This window comes from Saccopteryx leptura, chromosome 2 (assembly GCF_036850995.1).
Source record: "Saccopteryx leptura isolate mSacLep1 chromosome 2, mSacLep1_pri_phased_curated, whole genome shotgun sequence".
Taxonomy (NCBI): domain Eukaryota; kingdom Metazoa; phylum Chordata; class Mammalia; order Chiroptera; family Emballonuridae; genus Saccopteryx; species Saccopteryx leptura.
In genome coordinates this window covers 359,057,471-359,077,770 of record NC_089504.1, presented here as the reverse complement: position 1 = coordinate 359,077,770, position 20,300 = coordinate 359,057,471, and the positions used below count along the sequence as shown (strand labels likewise).

Sequence of the window (20,300 nt, the reverse complement as noted above, 5' to 3'; positions counted from 1 at the left end):
GATGAGTTATGGAAAATATCCACACCCATGCAACCTATATTCCTATCAAGATATAGACTATTTCCATCCTTCCAGAAAGTTCCCTCGTGCCCATTCCTGTTCAACCCTCCCTCTCCTCTCCAGAGACGGATGCCGTGTTGATTTTTTTTACCATGGATTTGTTTTGCTTGTTTTAAAACTTCCTGTGAATGAGACCATAGAATAGCAATCTTTTTGTGTCCAGCTTTATTCACACAATATGTTTTTGGTATTCATATTTGTTATTACATACATTAGTGGTTTGTTTTTGTTCTTTGCATTGCTACGTAGTAATGTAGTATTAGAAGAATCTACCAAATGTGTTTATTCATTCTTCTGTTGATGGATTGGGTTGCTTCCAGATTGCAATTATTATAAATAAAGCTGCTATAAACATTTTTGCACAAGTCTTTTTTTTTTTTTTTTTTTTTTTGGTCGACATGTGTTTTCATTTATTTTGGGTAAAGAAGTGGGATTATTAGGTCAAAATGATAGGTATTTGCTAACTTTATGAAAATGCAAACTGGTGTTCAAACTGGTTACACCATGTTATGATTCTACCAATGATGGATGGTCGCTCCATCTCCTCACCAGCCTGGTGTTCATCTTTTTTAATGTTAGCAATTCTAGTGTAGGGTCATCTCATTATGGCTCTAAACCTGCATATTCCTGGTGACAGATGATGATCAGTGTTATTTTCATGTGTTTCATGACACTGGATATCTTTTGTAAAGTGGTTGTTCTTTAATTTTTTTTTTTTAATTTATTGTCTTGAGAGAGAGAGAGAAGAAGGGAGAGAGAAACATCAGTTTGTTATTCCACTTATTTATGTATTCATTGGTGATTCATGTACATGCCCTGATTGGAGTTCAAACCCACAACCTTGGCATATTGGGATGACACTCTAACCAACTGAGCTACTCAGCCAGGACTGAAGTGATTGTTCCTGTTTGTCTGTTCATTTCTGGGGCTACACTACAAGTCATTTGTCAGATGTATGTATTGTGAATATTTTCTCCAGTGTGTGGTCATTCCATAATTTTGTCATTTCAAAAATGTGATATAAATGGAATCTAAAGGAGGTAATCTTTCAGGGTTGGCTTTTTGATTCAGCGGAGTTTACTGGCTGTTGTGAGTGTGAATAATTGAATAATTGTTTCTTCTTTATCGCTGAGTAGTGGTCCATCGTATAGAGATGTACCGTAGTTTATTCACCCACTAAAAGACATCTGGAGTGTTTTCAGTTTGGGGGCTGTTCTGGAGAAAGTTGCCATAAACATTCATGCACAGGTTTTTGTGAGAACATAAGTTTTCATTTCTCTGGGATAAACGCCCAGGAGAGGAATTGCTGGGCCATATGGTAGTTCTAGTGTGTCTTCAGTGCGAGAAATTTCCGTCACAGCATTAGCAGTGCCCCACAAATTTTGATATGTTGTATATCCATTTTCATTCTGTTCAACATATTTTCAGATTTCCCTTGAAACTTCCTCTCTGACCCATTATATAGCTGTATATTTACTTTCTAAGCATGTGAAGATTTTCCTGTTATCTTTCTGTTATCACTTTTTAGTTCGACTTCATTGTGGTTATAGATCACACTCTATGATTTCAACTATTTTCAGTGTGTTGAGGTTGGTTTTATGGCCCACGATATGCTGTATCAGGATATCTGTTCTACAAGGACTTGGAAAGAATGTGTGTTCTGCTGTGGTGGGTGAAGTGTTTTAGAAATACTGATTAGGTACTTTTGGCTGATGGAATTAGAGTTCTTTTATATCCTTGCTCATTTTCTATCAATTATTGAGAGAGGGATATTGAGGTCTTCAACTGTAATTATGGATTTGTCTACTTCTCTTTTCTTTTACTTTACTTTTATCAGCTTTTACTTCATGTATTTTGCAACTCTGCTGTTCGGAGAAATAACATTTAGAACTACAGTATCTTCTTGGTGGATTGACATTTTTGTCATTATATAATGTCCTTCTCTATCTCTGGTAATTTTCCTTGCTTTGTGGTTGGCTTTATCTGATACTAATATAGCCACTTCTGTTTTCTTTTGATTAATATTTTCATTTGATTAATATTAATATTTTCATGCTGTTTTGTACATTTATTACTTTCATCTTGCCTGTATCATTATGTTTGGAACCGAGTCTATTGTAGATAGCAAGTAGTTGGGTCATGTTTTGTAATTGACTACTAATCTCTTTTAATTTTGTATACTTAGACTAATTAAATTTAATGTAATTATTGATATGTTTGAACTTTAGTCTGCTATTTTATTACTTGTTTTCTGTTTTTTTCCTCTGTTTTTGTTATTATTTCTGGGGTTTTTTCCTCTGTTTTTGTAATTGTTCTGGATTGTTTTTCCTGTTTTCCTATGGATTATTTGAATATTTTTAAAAAATTTATTTTGACCTATTGATAATGTTTTAGCATGTATCTCTTTGTTTAGCATTTTTAGTGGTTGCTTTAGGTATTACATTATATATACCCAATTTATCAGTCTAATGATGTCATAATTTTACCCATTCTAATGAAGTTTGGAAGACTTACCTCCCTTTAGACCCCATTACCTTTTCCCATTTGTAATATAATTGTCTTAAATACTTACTCTGCATACACTTAGAACCACATCAGACAGTTGTATAATTTTTGATTCAACCACCAAGAGAAGGAGAGTCTATTGCATTTACCCAGAGTTTTGCTTGCCATTTTCTTTCTTCATTCCTGATGTTCCAAGATATTTTTTTCTTTTATAATCTTCTTTCTGTTTAGAGAATTTACTTGAGCATTCTTTTAGGATAAGTATGCTGGTGACTAGTTCTCTTAGTTTTCCTTCATCTGAGAATGTCTTGATTTCCCCTTCATTCCTGAAAGATATTACCACTGGTTATAGGATTCTGGGTTTGACGGTTCTTTTCTTTCAGCTCCTGAAAAGTATTGCTTCATTCTTTTTGGCCTTTGTGACTTCTGATGAGAGATCCACGGTTATTTGAATTGTTTTTTCTCTAAGGGAAGTATTTTTCTCCTTTGCCTTTATTTTTCAGAAGTTTGACTCTGATGTCTCTTGGTGTGTGTTTCTTGGATTTATCCTGTCTAGGATTCTTACTGCTTCTCGAATCTTTAGTTTTATATATTTTGCCAGATTTGCCAAGTTTTCAGTCATTAATTCTTTGCGTACTTTTTCAGCTCGCCCTCTCCCACTGGGACTTGATGACGTGAGTGTGAGACCTTTTTGCTTTATCCCACAGATCCCTTGAGGCCCTGTTAACTTTGCTTCAGTTCATTCTCTCTCTGTGGTTCAGACTGGATAAAGTTATTGTTTTATATTCAAGTTCATTGATTGTTCCCCCTGTCTCCTCCATTCTGCTGTTGAACCCAACTGCTGAGTTTGTGTGTTTGTTTTTCATTTCATTTATCATATTTTTCAGTTCTCAAATTTCCACTTGGGACTTATTTATCTCTTCTAGGTCTTGGCTGACACTTTTATAGCTTTCATTTGTTTATTCATTGAAACATAGGTTTTAGGTATAGAATTCTACAATGCATCATCTGTGCTGTATTGTGTGTTTAGCACCCCAAGTGAAGTCTCCTGCATCACCATTTATCCCCACTGCCCCTCTACCCATTGCACCTCCCTACCCCTGGCGATCACCATCCTGCTGTCTGTGTCCATGAGTCTTTCTGCCCTTCGCCGAATCTCTTCTAACATCTGTTATTTTGGTGTTGGCATCTATCGATCGCCTTTTTCATTTGGTTTAAGATCTCCCCTGGTCTTGATGCAACAAGTTATTTTCTATGGAAACTTGGACATTTGGGGGTATTATGAGAGTTCTCAGGTTCCGGGTCTATTTAAACCTCTTATTTTATCTGGCTTTCTCTAATAGGTCCCTAAAAGGGGGAGTGGGAGTGGGGGAACACCCCCTTATTACTCTCAAGTGAGTGTGTAAGTCCACGCCCCATGCTCAGCTCCCACTGAAATCTGGGAGGTGCTCCTAATTACTGCCGGCGGAGTGGGATTTCTGGCTCCCTGTAGGCGTCCCCTGATAGTTCCCTGGCTGGGAGGGACAGAAGTGCCTCATTACTGTCCATGACACCATGAGATTGAGGAAATGAGCTCATTACCACTGGGCAGTAGTAAAAGTCCTGACTCCCTGGCTGGGCTTCCTCTGACATCACCAGAGAGAGAGAGAGAGAGTGTGTGTGTGTGTGTGTGTAGAGGGTGCTCCTTACTGTCTGGTGGGGCTGAAAGTCCAGACCCCCTTCAGGTCTCCACTGATAACAGAGGGTAGAAGGGGGCTCATGACTGCCAGTGGATATGAAAAGCTTGGTCCTCTCCTTGGCTTTCTCAATACCGCCCTGGTTAGGGCTCCCTAACCTCTTGTATACAGCCCGGCCAGAGTGAAGTCTAGGTTCTCCATCTAGGCTTTCACTAGTGGAGGTGGTTCCATCGCTTTTTCTGCAGTTATTAGCTGGAGTAGGGAGATTATTGTTTTAAAGATTTTTCTTTAATGTTATTAAAACTAAATTTAATGGGGTGATATTGATCAATAAGAGTACATAGGTTTCAGGTAAACATCTCTATAGCATTTGAACTGTTGATTGCTCTGTGTGCCCATCACCCACAGTCAAATCATTTTCCGTCACCATATGTTTGTCCCTCTTTACTCCCCACCCACACCACAGTTTTCCATCATGCTAAGCTACCCTTTTCCTGGGCCTTTGACTAGAGAGAGCAGGCTTTTCTTTGGGGGTTATTTTTCTTTTGTCTGCACCCATTGGTATTTCTTTTTTTAAAAAATAATAAAGAACAATTTTTTTTTCTTTTTGAATAAAGAACATTTTTAAAAGGTCTTATATGCCCAAATTTTAATACAATGCTCTATACACACATTTGCTGCTAAAAATTAAAATAGCACATCAAAAAACTGGTTACAATTCAAATTTTTGAAAACCAGAGAATCTAGCTAACGCACCCTGTCCTAGTCATGCTCTGGCCAAACCACCCAATGTTTTCTTTTTACATTCCTTCCACACAAGTTACTTGCTTCTAATTCTTGATTTGGGTTTTCCTCTTACTGACTTCAGGCTTCTAAAACACAATGACAACACTCCAGACCTATCAGTGCTTCTTTGGGTCAAATAAATACAGAAGTGAAGCATTCAGATGCGAACTACATAGATTCCTTGTAAATTAGTGGCATTGCGGTAGACAAGAAAAAGATATGAAAAAAGACATCACAGAACTTCCATCATAGGTTATCAAAATATTGGTATACTGTCTGTCCTAGCACAGAGTAGCATTCCCAAGCTGCTGCAGAATGACCTTGCAATTACTAGCAAGAAAAAAAAAGTACAAGAATAAAGTTTATGGCTAAATCAACTCCATGTCAAAAGTTATTCTCCATACTAATATTATCAGAAGGCTCTCCGTGATATAAGCAATAATGACAGTTATACCTAAATCTTCTGAATCTTGATTCCATCTCAGGTTTCCTTTCTTGCTGGTCTTTCTTAAGCAGAGACAGGGTACCATATCTAATAACTTGTAACATCTTTTGTATCTTTTCTTTCCGAGCAGCTGCCAATGTCCTTACTCCCTGTCTCCTGCAGAGCATGCCTTGACCCAACCCCAGTCCAAACCCCTTCAAGTGTTTTCCTCTCTCCTGCTGTTGGGGTGAACGTTCTGGTAGAAGGGAAGGGAATTTGGTACTAGGGTTGAGAGTCAAGTTACCAAGGTGCTTTGCTAGTACTTCTGAGTCAGCTTGAGTGCCCTCTGACTTCTTCACGGAGCATCTGAAAAGACTCCGGCCGGGGTCAAGGTTGTGTTAAGCTTTGGCGAGTCCATTGGAAGTCTAGTCACAGCCTGAAGCTCCTCCTCGATCCTCTCAAAGTGTTCAATGCTGAAGTCTCTCAAATTGGTACAAAGTAGCCCCCCCAAAAGAACCAATGTAGCCCAGAAAGAGTGAGAAAATTCCAAATTGCAACAAAACGTGGTGAAAGGAAGAGCTAACCCACACCCATTGGCGTTCCAAGCTTGCTGGCTCTTTAGCTCTAAGTCTGGGGAATTTGAGAAAACCCAGGGATTTCGCCACCATGTTCCTTCTTGTTCCCAAGGTCCCTACTTGGTGTGCCTTCTCTCCACCTTTCAGAGTCTTTTACGTTCATTTTTAATATAATGTCCAAGGTTTGTATTTGTACTTAGCAGGAGGAATCGGGGAAAGTACATCTATTCGACATTCCCAGAACTGTTGTTCATTTTTTATATATTGATACTTAACACCTATAATTTGTGTGCTGAAATACAATGCATAAAAAATGTGTTATTAGAATGTTTATAGGAAAAGATAAAAGTTCTATTTGACCTTGGCTCTTGGAGATAACCCCTTGTTAGCAATTTGGCAGGTGATCATATAGACTTTTTTTTAGATGTAGCTATAGATCTTTTAAAAACATAATTGGAAGCATCCTTTTGGCCACAGTGACTAGAAATGAGTCTGTGCTATCTAAAAGAGAAAAGGAAACTTAGCAGAAGACTACGGGGGCATCTCATGAAAGCCCAGCCTAAGCAGAACTCAACAGAGTTGCCTCTCTCCCACCTCCCTTAGCCTCCTCTGCCTGTTCCGGTGGGTCTTACTGCCCTCTGCTTATTCTCCCAAGGTCACCAAAACCCCGCGCCACCCAGTCCAATGGCCATTTTCTGCCCTGGTTTTGTGGGTCTTGCAGCAAGATTTCACACTCCCTCCTCGAACCTCTCTAGTTTTGAGTTTCTGTGACATCATGTTCTCTTCTTACTTCTCGAGTTGCACTTTCTCAGTATCCTTCTGCTGGTTCTGTCTGTGCCACCTCTTAACACTGGCGGCCCCAGGCAGGACTGAGCCCCAGGCGCCCCACTCTCTGTTCACACCGTTCCTAGTCTGAGTGACCGCTATCCTCAATGCCGCCCAGACCTCTCCATGGAGGTCTAAAGGGGATATAATTTGGACAAAGCAGGACTCTTGCTTCCCCTCCTGGAAGGTGCTCCTCCCAGGATTGCCCATCTCAGCAGATGTGACCCGCCAATCTTCACTGAAGGGGAAGACAGACGGGGATCAAATATCTGAAAAGGCTGCCCATCCACATGGGTACCAGACTTTAATCAGCCCTGATGCAAAGTCTGCTGTGCACCTTCTATAGAGATTTCGACCTACATTGAAGTCTAGATTTTCTTAAGCCATTTCCATCTGATTTAGACATAATGTCAGTCCTTGGCTCTGGCCTGTCAGTGTTGGGTTTTAGTCTGCAGTGTGTGCATATCTCTTCCTTTGGTCTAGTCTTCATGGGTGTATTTGGTAAGAAGTTGGGAGAAGCTGAATCAATGCCTGCCGTCCTAATGTCACAGTAAATAGCCCCTTAGAGTCCTAGAGACTTCTAGACGGGGCTACATGGGACTCTTGGAATCAGTGTTTGTTTCATAAAAAGCTGTAACAGTCACACATGGCCAAGTATCAGGAGGAATGTCTGATTTCAGTTCTGTCCACAAACATTGATAGTTTCTTTTCTTGTTTGAGAAGTTTTTCTTGCACTAACGAACTATACTCATGAACGGGATATAGAGGGAGAGGCGAGAGGTTTCTCTTATATAATTGGGCCAGGGTTGAGAGAGAAGGAGACTTGAGAAGATGGATGGATATGCCTGTGTCTGAGAGCAGTTACCTGTTGCTGAATTAACAGAGAGACCTCGGGGTGCTAAGTGGTTTCCACTCTGGGAGGGAAGAAAAGAGGTCATGGATTAGACCAGTCTGTGCCCAATATTTTTCCATTAGTAAAGCACCTGGGAGTCATAAAAATCTTCTTTGCTTAAGACTGTAAAATACTCACGCCTGTCTTCCAAGCTGAAAATGATTTTGCAGAAAGTGAGCAGCCTGTGATGAATGCAGTGTGTCACAACCACAATCTTTTTCCACATCCAGAAAAAACCCCAGAAAGCTCCCAGATGTATGTGTCATTGACCTTTCTGGAGTTTTTACATCTACACTCAGGTTTTTTGTTTTGTTTTGTTTTCATTTTGCTTTCTTACTTTGTGAGCATTTGTTGGCAAACAAGATAGGCTCCACATTCGAAAGGTGGCAGAATTAACTAGTCTTCGGGGCCAGGTGCTGACGGATTAGCCTAGGGGCCCATTGAATTTGGCTGCTACCTAGAGTTTTTACCTTAGTAAATTTTTAGTCTTCATCTTGGCAGTAACTTCAGTTTGCTCCATTACGGTTTCCTTTAATGTGCATCGAGAAGCCACATCGCATAGGACAGGTCAAGAGAGGACATACATCACTTACCAGCCAAGAGATCACGCTGTTACTCAGTCTCCTCATCTTTAAGATGAGCGTAAGAGAGGATCCTATAGATCCAATGGGTTAATTCATAGAAAACAGCCCCAGGACAGTGCCTAGCACATGGTAAGCCCTCAATTAGCATCAGCTGCGATTGTTATAATTATTATATGGGAAGGCAAGTACTGTATTGCTTTCCTTTCAGTACTCTTCCCTTCTACGTGGATAGAAGGGACTCAGAGAGACCTGGGTTCAAATTCTGCCTAGGCTACCTGCATGTTGTGCAACCCTGGGCAAGTCATTTCGCCACCAGGAGCTGCGCTTTCCTCATCCTGGCACGGACGTTCAGAGTTTTATGGGGCTGTTCAGAATCACTGAGACCATGTGCTTTGAGCCCTACGCACAGTGTCGGGCACAGTCAGTGCTGCGTGCTTGTTAGCATGTTTCTCCTTCCCTCCTCCGTTCCTCATCTTGTTTCTTCTTGGTCTTAATCATGACTTTGTCTTCCTGAGCACTCATGGGCTCTTTCCTGGCAGAGAGGAGAGTGAGCCAAGTGGGGGGGCAGGTGAAGCCTTCTCTATGCTCCCTCAGGAGTTACCCGTTTTTACGCACTTCTCCTTCACCCTGCTACCTCCTCTTCTCTGCCCCGCCCCCCGCCATGACATCTCCACCTAACTTTGCCTATTGCCTCCCTCTCCTGGCCCTGGAGGGTGGGAGGCCACTAGCCACTGCCACTGCTGTAATAGACTCATTTGTTAGCTGAATGTCCCTCCAGGAATCTTACATCTTGAAAAATAAGCTAGATCAGAGGAAGTGAGTAACCCTAACCCATGGGGAACGAATCACTGACAAGGAGAATTCAGGCACTTTTTTGTGTAAGACATCTTCCCTGGAAGCCCCAAATTCTGACACAGGCGAAACCGCATCCTCAGTCCTTTGTCTAGAAAACATTAGAAGTGATTTCCTACAAACACGGCACAGGAAAGAACGTGGGCTTTGGGAGTCAGGCCAACTTTGGATGTGCTTCCTGCTCAGGCCACAGGAACTACTGCCGTAGGAACTTGGGCAGATAAGTGACTGACTCTCTCTGTTCCGCAGGAATCGTGAAAACCTGATTATCTCATGGAGTGATTATGATCATTAAACCTTCCCTTCTTCCTTCCCTCCTTCCCTCTCTCCCTCCTTCCCTCCTTTCCTGCCTTTCTTCCTCCCTTCCTCCTTCCCTCCCTCCTTCTCTCCTTCCCTCCCTCCTTCTCTCCCTCCCTTCCTTCCTTCCTTCCTTCCTTCCTTCCTTCCTTCCTTCCTTCCTTCCTTCCTTCCTTCCTTCCTTCTTTCCTTCCTCCTTTCCTTCTTTCCTTCCTTCCTCCCTCCCTCCCTCCCTTCCTTCCTTCCTTCCTTCCTTCCTTCCTTCCTTCCTTCCTTCCTCCCTCCCTCCCTCCCTCCCTCCCTCCCTCCCTTCCTGCCTTCCTTCCTCCCTCTGTCCTTTCCTTCCTTCCTTCCTTCCTTCCTCCCTCCCTCCCTTCCTTCCTTCCTCCCTCCCTCCCTCCCTTCCTTCCTTCCTCCCTCCCTCCCTTCTTTCCTTCCTTGCTTCCTTCCTGGCTGAAACTTACAGATGATTGACATTTTTATATAATGTCATAAAGATGTTAATTCATTTTTTTAGCTCTTTTTTTTAATTGATTTTATTTTGCAAGAGAGGCAGGGGGAGAGAGGGAGAGAGAGAGAGAGAGAGAGAGAGAGAGAGAGAGAGAGAGAGAGGAACATCGAGCTGCTCCTGTCTGTGCCCTGACGGGGGAATTGAACTGGCAACCTGTGTGCTCTGGATCAATGCTCCCACCAACTGAGCTATCCAGCCAGGGCATAGTTTGTTTGGGGTTTTTTCCAGCTCTTTTAAAAAATTGTAGTAAAGTACACTTGACATAAAATGTACCACTTAACCATTTTCAGGCGTACAGGGCAGTAGTGTTAGCGCTTTCACATTGTGCAGGTGACCTCCAGAACTCTTTTCCTCTTGCGAACCTGAAACTCTGTACCCATTAAACAATAACTCCTCATTTCCCTCTCCCCTCAGCACCTGGTGACCACTTTCTGTCCCTGTGAATTTAGCTGCTTTATGTGTCCCATAGAAGTGGAAACATATTTTCTTTTTTGTGATGGCTTATTGCACTTAGCACAATGTCCTCCAAGTTCATCCCGGTTGTGGCATGTGTCCAAATTGCCTTCCTTTTTAAGGCCAAATAAGATTCCAGGGTAGAGACCACATTTTGTTTAGCCAGTCATCTGTTGATGCCTACTTGGGTTGCTTCTATCTTTTGGCTGTTGTACATAATGCCACTCTGACCATGGGTGGACAGTGCGTCGTTCAAATACCTGCTTTCAGTTCTTTTTGCTATATACCCTGAAGCAGAATTATTGGGTCACATGGTAATTCCATTTTGAATTTTTTGAGGAACTAGAATACTGTTTTCCTAGTGGCCATACCATTTTACATTTTCACCAACAGCGCCTAAAGGTTCCCACTGCTTCACGTTCTTGCTAACGCTTATTTTTGTTTGGTTTTGGTCTTGATAGTAGCCATCCTAATTGGTGTGACAGTGTATCTCATTGTGGTTTTGATTTGAAATTCCCTGATGGTTAGTGATGTTGAGCATATTTTCATGTGCTGATTGGTCATTAGCTTGTCTTCTTTGCAGGAATGATTATTCAAATCCCTGTCCATTTTTAAATTGGGTTGTTTGTTTTGCTCTTGTTGAGTTTATAGCAATTCTTTATATAGTCTGGTCATTAAGGTCTTATCAGATATATGATTTACAAGAATTTTCCCCTATTTTCTTGGTTTCCTTTTCACTCTTGTTTCTTTCGATGCACGGGGTTTTAACTTTTGATGCAGTCAAGGTCATCTATTTTCCCTTTTGTTTTCTGTGCCTATAGTGCCACGTCCAAGAAATCATTGCCAAATCTAATGTGATGAAGCTTTCGGCCAACTTTTTCTAAGAGTCTTATAATTTAAGTTCTTTGCAATTTGTCTCTGATCCATTTTGAATTAACTCTTTATGATATTGAATCTGCCTAACTAACAACAAGGTATGCATTTCCACTTATTTGCCTCTTTTGTGTCCCTCAGTTTTATTTCATTAGAATTGTGCACATCTGTAAAGTTTATTTTCTCTCCCTTTGTCCTTTTTTGTTGCTATTATATACAGGATCTTCTACTAACACAATTTCTGGGGGGGGGGGGGGTTATTTGTATAATTGAATAATATCAATTTCTGTTTTAATTTGCACCCAACCACCTTCCCTAATTCTATTTTTTGTTATAGTCATTTTTTCAGTTGATTATTTTGGGGTTTCTATAAATATCTTGAGGGTAAAAAAAAGATGAATTATGACAATTTTATATTTGGCAAAGCTACAATTTATAGTGAGACCCACTGAATGACGTACAACAAATGGTCTTAGAAAGTACCTAACCCACACACTCATCCTGAAGCTACTCGAAATGCCCTAGCTGAGCAAGAAATTAATCACAGTAAAAAAACTCATGGGACAGCATGGCACAAAACAGCGAACAATGAAACAAATCAAATTAAAGCCATTGGCCAAAACAAACAAACAATTGCTATTATCATAGTCGCTACACTTACTATAAATGTTGAAAATAATTATTTAAAGAATTGCAGTGTAGCATAAAGGTATTTACTACACATTGGACCTGTAGTAAAAGAAGATACAATGTTATAATATGAAGATTAAAAGGCCTAAAATCACTGATTCAGATATAATTTTAGAAACTATATGGAAATTCTAGATACAGATCTTTGCAATACATTTTTAGATCTTGATTAAAAATGAGTGATACTGTCAAAAACCTGAATTCACAGAATTGACATGTGAGGAAGTTGAGTACCTAAACAGCCCAGAAACTCCAGGAGAAATTTGCAAAAGGATTCCAAATATAACTTTGTGGAGAGGCACTGAGGTCACTCACTGTGGGGAAGCCAAGGATGATTCCCCCCTAAGCAAATGATGCCATGACTATCCTGGGGTTCTAAGCTCAGTTTTCAGTTGCCTATTTACTACCTTCTAATCTGAGCAAGTTGCTTCAAGGCTCAGTCTCCATTTTTTTAACCTGTAGAATGGGAGATTTGCACTAAATGATCTCTAAGGTGCCCTCCTCATCTTATAGTCTATGTATATGTGTACTTGCAAATTAGAGAACATTGCCTTCCAAGCCTGATATGCAAGCAAATCATCAGGGGAGTATTTTATCTCTTGGCCCAGTCTCAGAGGCATCTAGAGTTGGGGAGCAGAACTGTGTATGCTAGGAAAGTATCCTTATAGTTAATAGGCAGTATTTATTGAAATCTTATTTTGTGCCAGGCACTATTCTAAATATTTTTTGTATGTTAATGCATTTTTATCAACCTTGAGTTCTCACAGACACCAAGAACACATCTGACATGTTCTGTTCTTTTAGATGACACAAAATCAGTGATAGACACAAATGCAAACTGAGCATCAATACCTTATGGTAACATTTGGTCGTAGGTGTCATTGAGATGTTCCAGAATATATTAACTCCTACCTTTGTATAGGTTGCCATCCAAATGAAAACGCAGCTAACTATTCTCACAAAGAACCCTTAGAAACCTTTCAAGAACCCCAGAGAGTCCAATCTCAGTTCAGGAACATTGATTTAGGGTAGTTTAAGGCAGCCAACCCTGCACCAATCTACCCACAGTAACTAGGAACTAGGAGTATACATGGAATAGCAAGTTTATGAAAGGCAGCAAGGCACTGGATAACCACCCAGAAAGATATCTAAAGGATATGTAAGGTTATATAATGGCCTGACCTGTGGTGGCGCAGTGGATAAAGCGTCGACCTGGAAATGCTGAGGTCGCCGGTTCGAAACCCTGGGCTTGCCTGGTCAAGGCACATATGGGAGTTGATGCTTCCAGCTCCTCCCCATTGTCTCTCTCTCTCCTCTCTCTCTCCCTCTCTGTCTCTCTCTCTCCCTTTCTCTCTCCTCTCTAAAATGAATAAATAAAATTTAAAAAAATTAAAAAAAAAAAAGGTTATATAACTATATAAAAGGTCTTAGAGTTGTGTATGCCCTCCACCCAGCTTCCCTTAATGTTTACAACTCACATAACATGGTACAGTTATCAAAACGAAGAACAGCCTGACCAGGCGGTGACGCAGTGGATAGAGTGTCAGACTGGGATGCGGAGGACCCAGGTTCGAGACCCCGAGGTCACCAGCTTGAGCGCGGGCTCATCTGGTTTGAGCAAAAAGCTCACCAGCTTGGACCCAAGGTTGCTGGCTCGAGCAAGGGGTTACTCGGCCTGCTGAAGGCCCATGGTCAAGGCACATATGAGAAAGCAATCAATGAACAACTAAGGTGTCACAAAGAAAAACTGATGATTGATGCTTCTCATCTCTCCATTTCTGTCTGTGTCTGTGTCTGACTCTCTCTCTGTCTCTGTACAAAAGAAAAAAAGAAAAGAAAATGCTGAACATTCCTAAATTAAAAAAAAAAACCAAAAAACGAAGAACAACTGGTATGACACTGTACAGTGATATAGACTTGATTGAATTTTACCTGTTAGCCCCTAATGTTCCCTCTCAGTTCCAGAGTCCATTCCAGTATCCACATTACAGTTAGCTTGTTGTGTCTCCTCAGTCTCTTTCAATCCGTGCCAATTCTTCAGTCTCTCCTTATCTTTATGACTTGACACTTTGGTGAGTACTGGTCAACTCTTTTATAAATTTTTTTTAACTTGGTTTTGAGTGATCTTTTCTCATGATTAGATTATGGTTATGTGTTTTTAGAAGTATCCACAGAAGTGATGTCATGTCCTCTTCAGTGCATGATATCAGGGAATAAATGATGTCTTCTTTTTTTTCTCTCTCTCTCTTTTTTTTTTTTTTTACTGATTTGATTGATTGATTGATGTTTACAGAGAGCGGGGCAGGAAACAGGAAGTAGTTGCTTCACTCTAGCTGTTCATTGGTTGCTTGTCATAGGTGCCTTGACCAGGCAAGCCCAGGGTTTCAAACTGGTGACCTCCATGTTTTAGGTTAGTGTTCAATCTACTGAGCCACCACAGGCCAGGCAATGATGGCTTCTTATTGGTCATGTTAACTTTGCTCATGAGGTTTTTAGGTGGTACTGGGTCCCTCCACTCTGAAGTCATTACTTTCCCCTATTAACTGATTAATTTCTTGGGGAAAATACTCTAAGATTATGCAAATGTCCTGTTCCCTCTAAGATTTTTGCCCATAGATTTTAGTATCAATTGCCTGCAGAATTCTTGCTGTGGTGTTTGCCTAATGGTGATTTTGTATTACTGTCATTCCTCTCACAAATTATTAATTGGTATTCTTTTGTAAAGGAGACTCTTTCTCCTCTATTTATTTATTTTATTATTTATAACAGTAGTGTAGACTCATGGGTATTTACTTCAATCTATGAATTATACCCCAACACTTTCATTAGATATTTTGTTTTTCAAATTATCCTGGCTTTGGCCATTGAAAGCTCCTTCAAGCTAGCTCTCATGTCTGTTGATACTCCTTATACTTTTGCAAATACTGACTGATTTTCCTGTATTACAAGGTGCTCGGGGTTTATCATGTATATTTCCTGTTCTAGTCATTTCTCCAAGGAGCCCTGGTTCCTTGATTAGAAAGTGGTATTTAGAAACCAAGATCTGGGCACTAGGTGTGCTCACTGTTAGAGACTCTGCTGTTTCTAGCCTTTCTCAGCAGGCAGAGCTAAAAAATAGATGCATGCATATTAGTTCAAGCATATACACATTGTTTTTACTTTCACACGTATCTATCTGTATATGCATTAACAACCATGAGTCCATACTGATTTCTCCTGTTCCAGTCTAACGCTGTGAGATTGGGTCATTCTAGACTTCCCCCTTTTCCTTATTTGTAATTTCTTTCTCCATCAGTCAGAAACTTGCTCTCATTATCTATGATATATTTCCTTCTTTGTCCAACCCTAGTGTACACATAAAGAAGTTCCGGAACTTTTCGCCCACATCCCTGTGAGCGACAGGTGCCGTAACTAGAAGTAATATTTGTACGCGGTTATTTAGCCTCATAGTATCCAGTCGAAATGCTGTTTTCCACAGTTACTCAGGTTAGTTCACTCCCCATCCCTTTCAATGTGGTTATGTTGATCACTTCTACTACAGTTAAGTTCATCTGTTACTGTTTGTATCCCGTTTTTTGCCCGCCCCCTAATACCCTGTTGCATTGGAGTTGTTCTTTAATTTGGGGTATAGGGAATATCACTATGGTCCTAAGAGTCAACACAACACAGAAAGGTATTCCCAGGGAAGCGCTGCTCCCCCTCACTCACTCCCACGCCTTCTCACTACCCCCTCCGTCCCACCCTTTCTCACCCCGTCTCTTTAGTTTCTGGTGTAGACTTCCTGTATTGGCAGTGAGAATTTTTAAGTCAGGTCTCCGAAGAGATTCTGCCTTAAGCAGTCAGGCAGAGGAGTGTAGGGGCAGGAAGGGAGGTCCAGCCTCGGGTGACGATAGGAACGGGGAGAGAGAGATGTGACCCAGGACCAAAGCAGGTGGGTGTGGAGCAGGACCACATGTCTCGGGGTCTCTCTTATTCCCACCTGTAGGGCTAAGGCTTCAGCACAGGCCTGGAATGTTCCAGAACACCAGGGAAGCAGCATGGGGTGCCCACCAAGCCCGGAGGGCCATGCTTCCCTCCCAATTCTGCCATTCCTCAGCATCCCAGAAGTCTCCCGAGAAGAGGTGCCCTCTCCGTGCCCTGAGGACGCTGGGCCCAGGCAGACCCTGACCTCTGACTAGTCCTGCACAGTAGGGAAGACGACCCCTAGTTTGCATCAAGGGCTTATGCCCATGATGGGGAACCTATGACATGCGATTCAGCACTGACACGCAGAGAGGTATGGGGCCACATGCCAAGAAGGACGTTTCATCCTTGGCTCCTGCACGGCCAGGTGCAGTGGCTGAGGATAAAACATTTGCTGTAGTGTACATTCTGTGCCGGAGGTCTGTAGGCCAAAACAACAGAACTCCGGCACAGAGCGTCTAGTTCTGGGACTTCCGGTTAGGCCGTTAGGGGATCTCTGACCTCACTTCCGGCCGGCAGAGCAGGAAGCAGCGGAATGCCACGGGGGACGCATCTCTGGAGGCCCTGTGATCGCCATTACCAGCAGCCACACACCCACAGCAACCATCATCCAATCTACTGTTCTGGGGTGTCGTGGATTTCTAATTGACCATCATTACTGAGATAAGTGAGGGGGAGGCTGGGAGAGGCGAGGGCCTGTGCTATGGGTGCCGTTTCCCGCCATTAGAAATAGCGGCAGCCATCTTAATTTACATAAGATGCAACTTGCAGAATTTCAAGACAGCATCTGGGCTCAGGTGTCTGTCGACTTGAGGTCAAAGCTTGAGAATCTGGAAAGGTGCCGCTTGGAGAATCGAGAGGAGTGCCACTACGAACAGGAAATTAGGAGTGCTTAGAACCGATTACCAGACACTTTAGCACCCTAAAAAATATATTGTAGCAATGGCTTTACTCACAATTTTCCCCTCTACGTACTTTTGTGAGACCTTATTCTCAGCGTTAAATAATATCAAAACCAACAAAAGAAACAGATTGACAGATGAAGTTAGTAGCACTTGCTTGGGCTTGAAGTGTACAAAATACCAACCTTCAATTGAAGGTTTAGCCAATGAAATTCAGCAACAAAAAAGTCACTAATAGGCAGGTTAGTTAAAGAATTGCCCCTCCCCCTCACTTTCACGGCACCCCACACAAGTTAGATAATATCAAGACCAACAAAAGAAACTGACTGACAGATGAACAAAGAAGTCACTAAGCAGGTAAGTTAAATAATTTAGTTTTTGGTTTATTAAATACAGTTATATATCACAATTATACATTTTTGTTATTTAAACTATAAATATTGCAAAATTATGGTTTTTTTCTCAAAGTGACACACCACCCGACTTATGCTCGGTTTTTTGGCGAATTTTGATACACCAAGCTCAAAAGATTGTCCATCGCTGGCTTATGCGAACACGATCCTGTCCTGTTTAGGGTCCCCAGTAAAGAAGCCTCCGTGCTGGCTCAGAAGAGGAACTTGGAGTTGGGGGCAGACCCTGTTGTCGAACGTTTCAACACGGCCCTGCTGTGGCTGTGGGGCAATCCCCATTCCTGGCAGCCACTGGGATTTCACAACAGGAGCTCCTTTCAGCAAGGTGGAGGGGGGTGGGGGCTGGGGGGCCGGCAGAAGCCAAGCCTCGCTTGCTGAGACCGTGAAAAAAGGCATCATCCCTTGGGACAGAAGGATGCCACCTTCTGCCCTCTTCATCTCCGCCCCAAAGCCACTGGGGTTCTGCTGACAAGTCACATGAAGTGCTGATGACTAATTCATCGAACGGAAATGAGCGTGCCAAGGGACCAGGCAGTCAGTGGGTGAAACCCCAGGGCAGCTCAACTGAGGATGCCCGACTGGGTCCCCGGCGCCTGGGGCAAGTCCTGCCTCTATGAGGAGCTTGGGGGCCAGCTCTCTAGATGGCCTCAGATGCTGCCCAGTGCCCGTCCGTGGAGAAGGCCTTGATCGCCTCCAGTGAACAGCCGGGGACACAGAGGCCAGGAGAAGGGACCGTCCCAGGAGCCCAGGGAAGGAAAGAAGCATAGGCCCCAGGCGTTGGAGGTGTGTGGGGAGCAGTCTTCAGCCTCGGTGAAGAACACCGCGTCCTGTCCCCTCAGGATGGGGTGGGACAGAAGGGGCGTTGGCCGAAACCGCGTATTTGCATCGTGTGTTTGCATCACTAACAGTGGGACACCATGGAGCAGGGTGACTCATTCTGACCTCATGACACAACAGCTGGATCCATGGCAGCAGGGCTGGGCAGAGGGGATCTTTCACCCCAGTTGGCACGGCAAAGCCCTCGCTCCAGACTGCAGGCACCGAGGCCCCATGGGCCACCATGATCATCGCCCAGTTCAGCCAAGAACGCGGCTTCTGTGAGCCCTGGCCCAGCTGCTTAGACAGACGTGGTGGCCTCGAGGTGCCCGGCAACTGGGAGTCTGGGTCACTTAAAACGAGATCATGTTGTAGTTCATTGAGCCTTCCTTTGTGGGGTAGAGCATGAGTTGGTTTTAGTTTTCTTCAGTAACTGCGTTTGATGGCGCTAAGGGACAGAATGCGTGTCCCTGCTTCCGCTTCTGCCCTGGGGCCGCAGGGAGGAAATCAGCCCGTGCAGACAAAGCCCTGCGGGTGACATCTCGCCCAGCTGGCCGTTTATGTCCAGAACTCATCCTTTCAAAGGCACCTGGCCTCCAGCCCCTCCGGCAGGCCCCGTTGGTACAGAACCTGAGGGGACCAGGCCTGGTAGGGTCCTGTGCTCGGGCCGCCACTGAAGGCGGAAGGGTGAGACCTCATCTCAAGGGTTTGCTCTCCGGGACCCACATCCAGGCCGAGTCCCAGCATAGTCCAGGCCAAGAAGGGGACCGAAAGCCTGAGAAGTGCCCGGCCCGGCTCAGGGTCCGCGGACCGCTGGCTGGACACCCTGTGTGGAGTCAGCAGACAAAAGGCCCAGAGGCCACTGGGGATGTTGCCCTGGAAGGGCCCGAGCACCTCTCCAGGCTTTGAGGTGCCGCTAATGGAAACACCCCAGGCCCGTGGTCCTGAGTGGCCAGTGTGAGTTTTTCCACTCAGGTTGCCCCCTCAGCAGCGGGAAGTACAGGCCCCGGAAGGCAGGTCTGCACCCCGAGGTCTCCGTCCGTGGCTGGCTCATTCCTGCACCCAGACCCTTGTGTATGCTGTCCACTCTTTCTGGAACATTCTCACCCCCACTTCCAACTTTTTTCCCGACTTCCTCGTTCATCTTAAACGTCCCTTCGGGGAGACTTCGTGACCTCCAACAACCTTGAGTGGGCTCCCCGTTGGGCCCCTCCCACACGGTCACTTTCTTCAGAGCATGATCACCTTCTGCGATGACCTCGTTCCTTGTTAAACTGGTTTTGAGTGTCTGCCTCCCACCAAGAAGCCGGCCTGCTTCATTCAATGCCGTGTCCCTCCTGCCGGATACAGACTGGGTGGTCATTAAATATATGAGGGAATGGATGCATGCAGACCCCTGCGCCGTCCCAGGGACATCACTGCGGTGATGAGATGCTGGACAGCCCGCAGGGGGCCGTGTTTCCCTGGACGCGTGCTTCCTCCCCGGCTGGGGCAGTGGGAGGGTCTGCCCGCTGGGCCCCCGTGAGCTGAATGCCCGCCATGCGGCTGAGGCCAGGGAAGGATCCCGTGGCTCTCTCTATGCATATCGTCTGCGTGGCTCAGCTCTGGGCTGAGCTGCTGGTTGTGGTTTCCCGGCCCACCCCCGGTTCCACGGAGCTGGACTGCTGCCTCTCCGGCAACCCTCTTCGACCTGGTCCGACGGGCCAGCCACGGAACCTGCCTGGGAGGCTGAATGCGGTGACATTCCCAAAGGAAAGGGGTGGCTGTGGCACAGACGATGGCACAACAGCTTTTGTGTCATGAAAAAGAGCTTACCCAACACATCTGCCACTGTGACATTTAATCTTCCCAACAGCCCTTTGAGGCCAATACCCCCATTATCCCATTTTATCGATAAGTAAACTGAGGTTTGGAAAAGTTAAAAAAATTTTTTTGTGGCAAAGTCTCGTGGCGAGCAGATATCAGAGTTGAGACCCAAGTCCCAGTCTGTTGGCCCAGAGGTCAGGCTTACTCGGTGTCTGGACTACCTGCCCTGGCCCCTGAGGAACCCGGGGGCCCTCAAATGTAATGGAGAAGCTGGGCTGGCCCTTCTGGAGGCTCCCAGGGGCCCTCAAATGTAACGGAGAAGCTGGGCTGGCCCTTCTGGAGGCTCTTAGGATTTGGCACGCCCCACAGTTCCCTGGCTGGTGCGAACCCCCCTTAGATC

General features: G+C 44.0%; 2 protein-coding genes across 2 annotated transcripts in view; one reads left to right on the top strand and one right to left on the bottom strand.

Moving 5' to 3' along the window:
- LOC136392587 (phosphoinositide 3-kinase regulatory subunit 5-like) overlaps nt 1-20,300 on the top strand; it is a 74,189-nt gene that overhangs the window by 24,039 nt on the left and 29,850 nt on the right. The window lies entirely within an intron of this gene.
- LOC136392386 (developmental pluripotency-associated protein 3-like) lies at nt 5,412-19,635 on the bottom strand. The gene is given in 4 exon segments (XM_066364521.1): nt 5,412-5,809; nt 5,812-5,933; nt 18,684-18,920; nt 19,514-19,635. Coding segments are annotated over 4 exon segments (879 nt in total).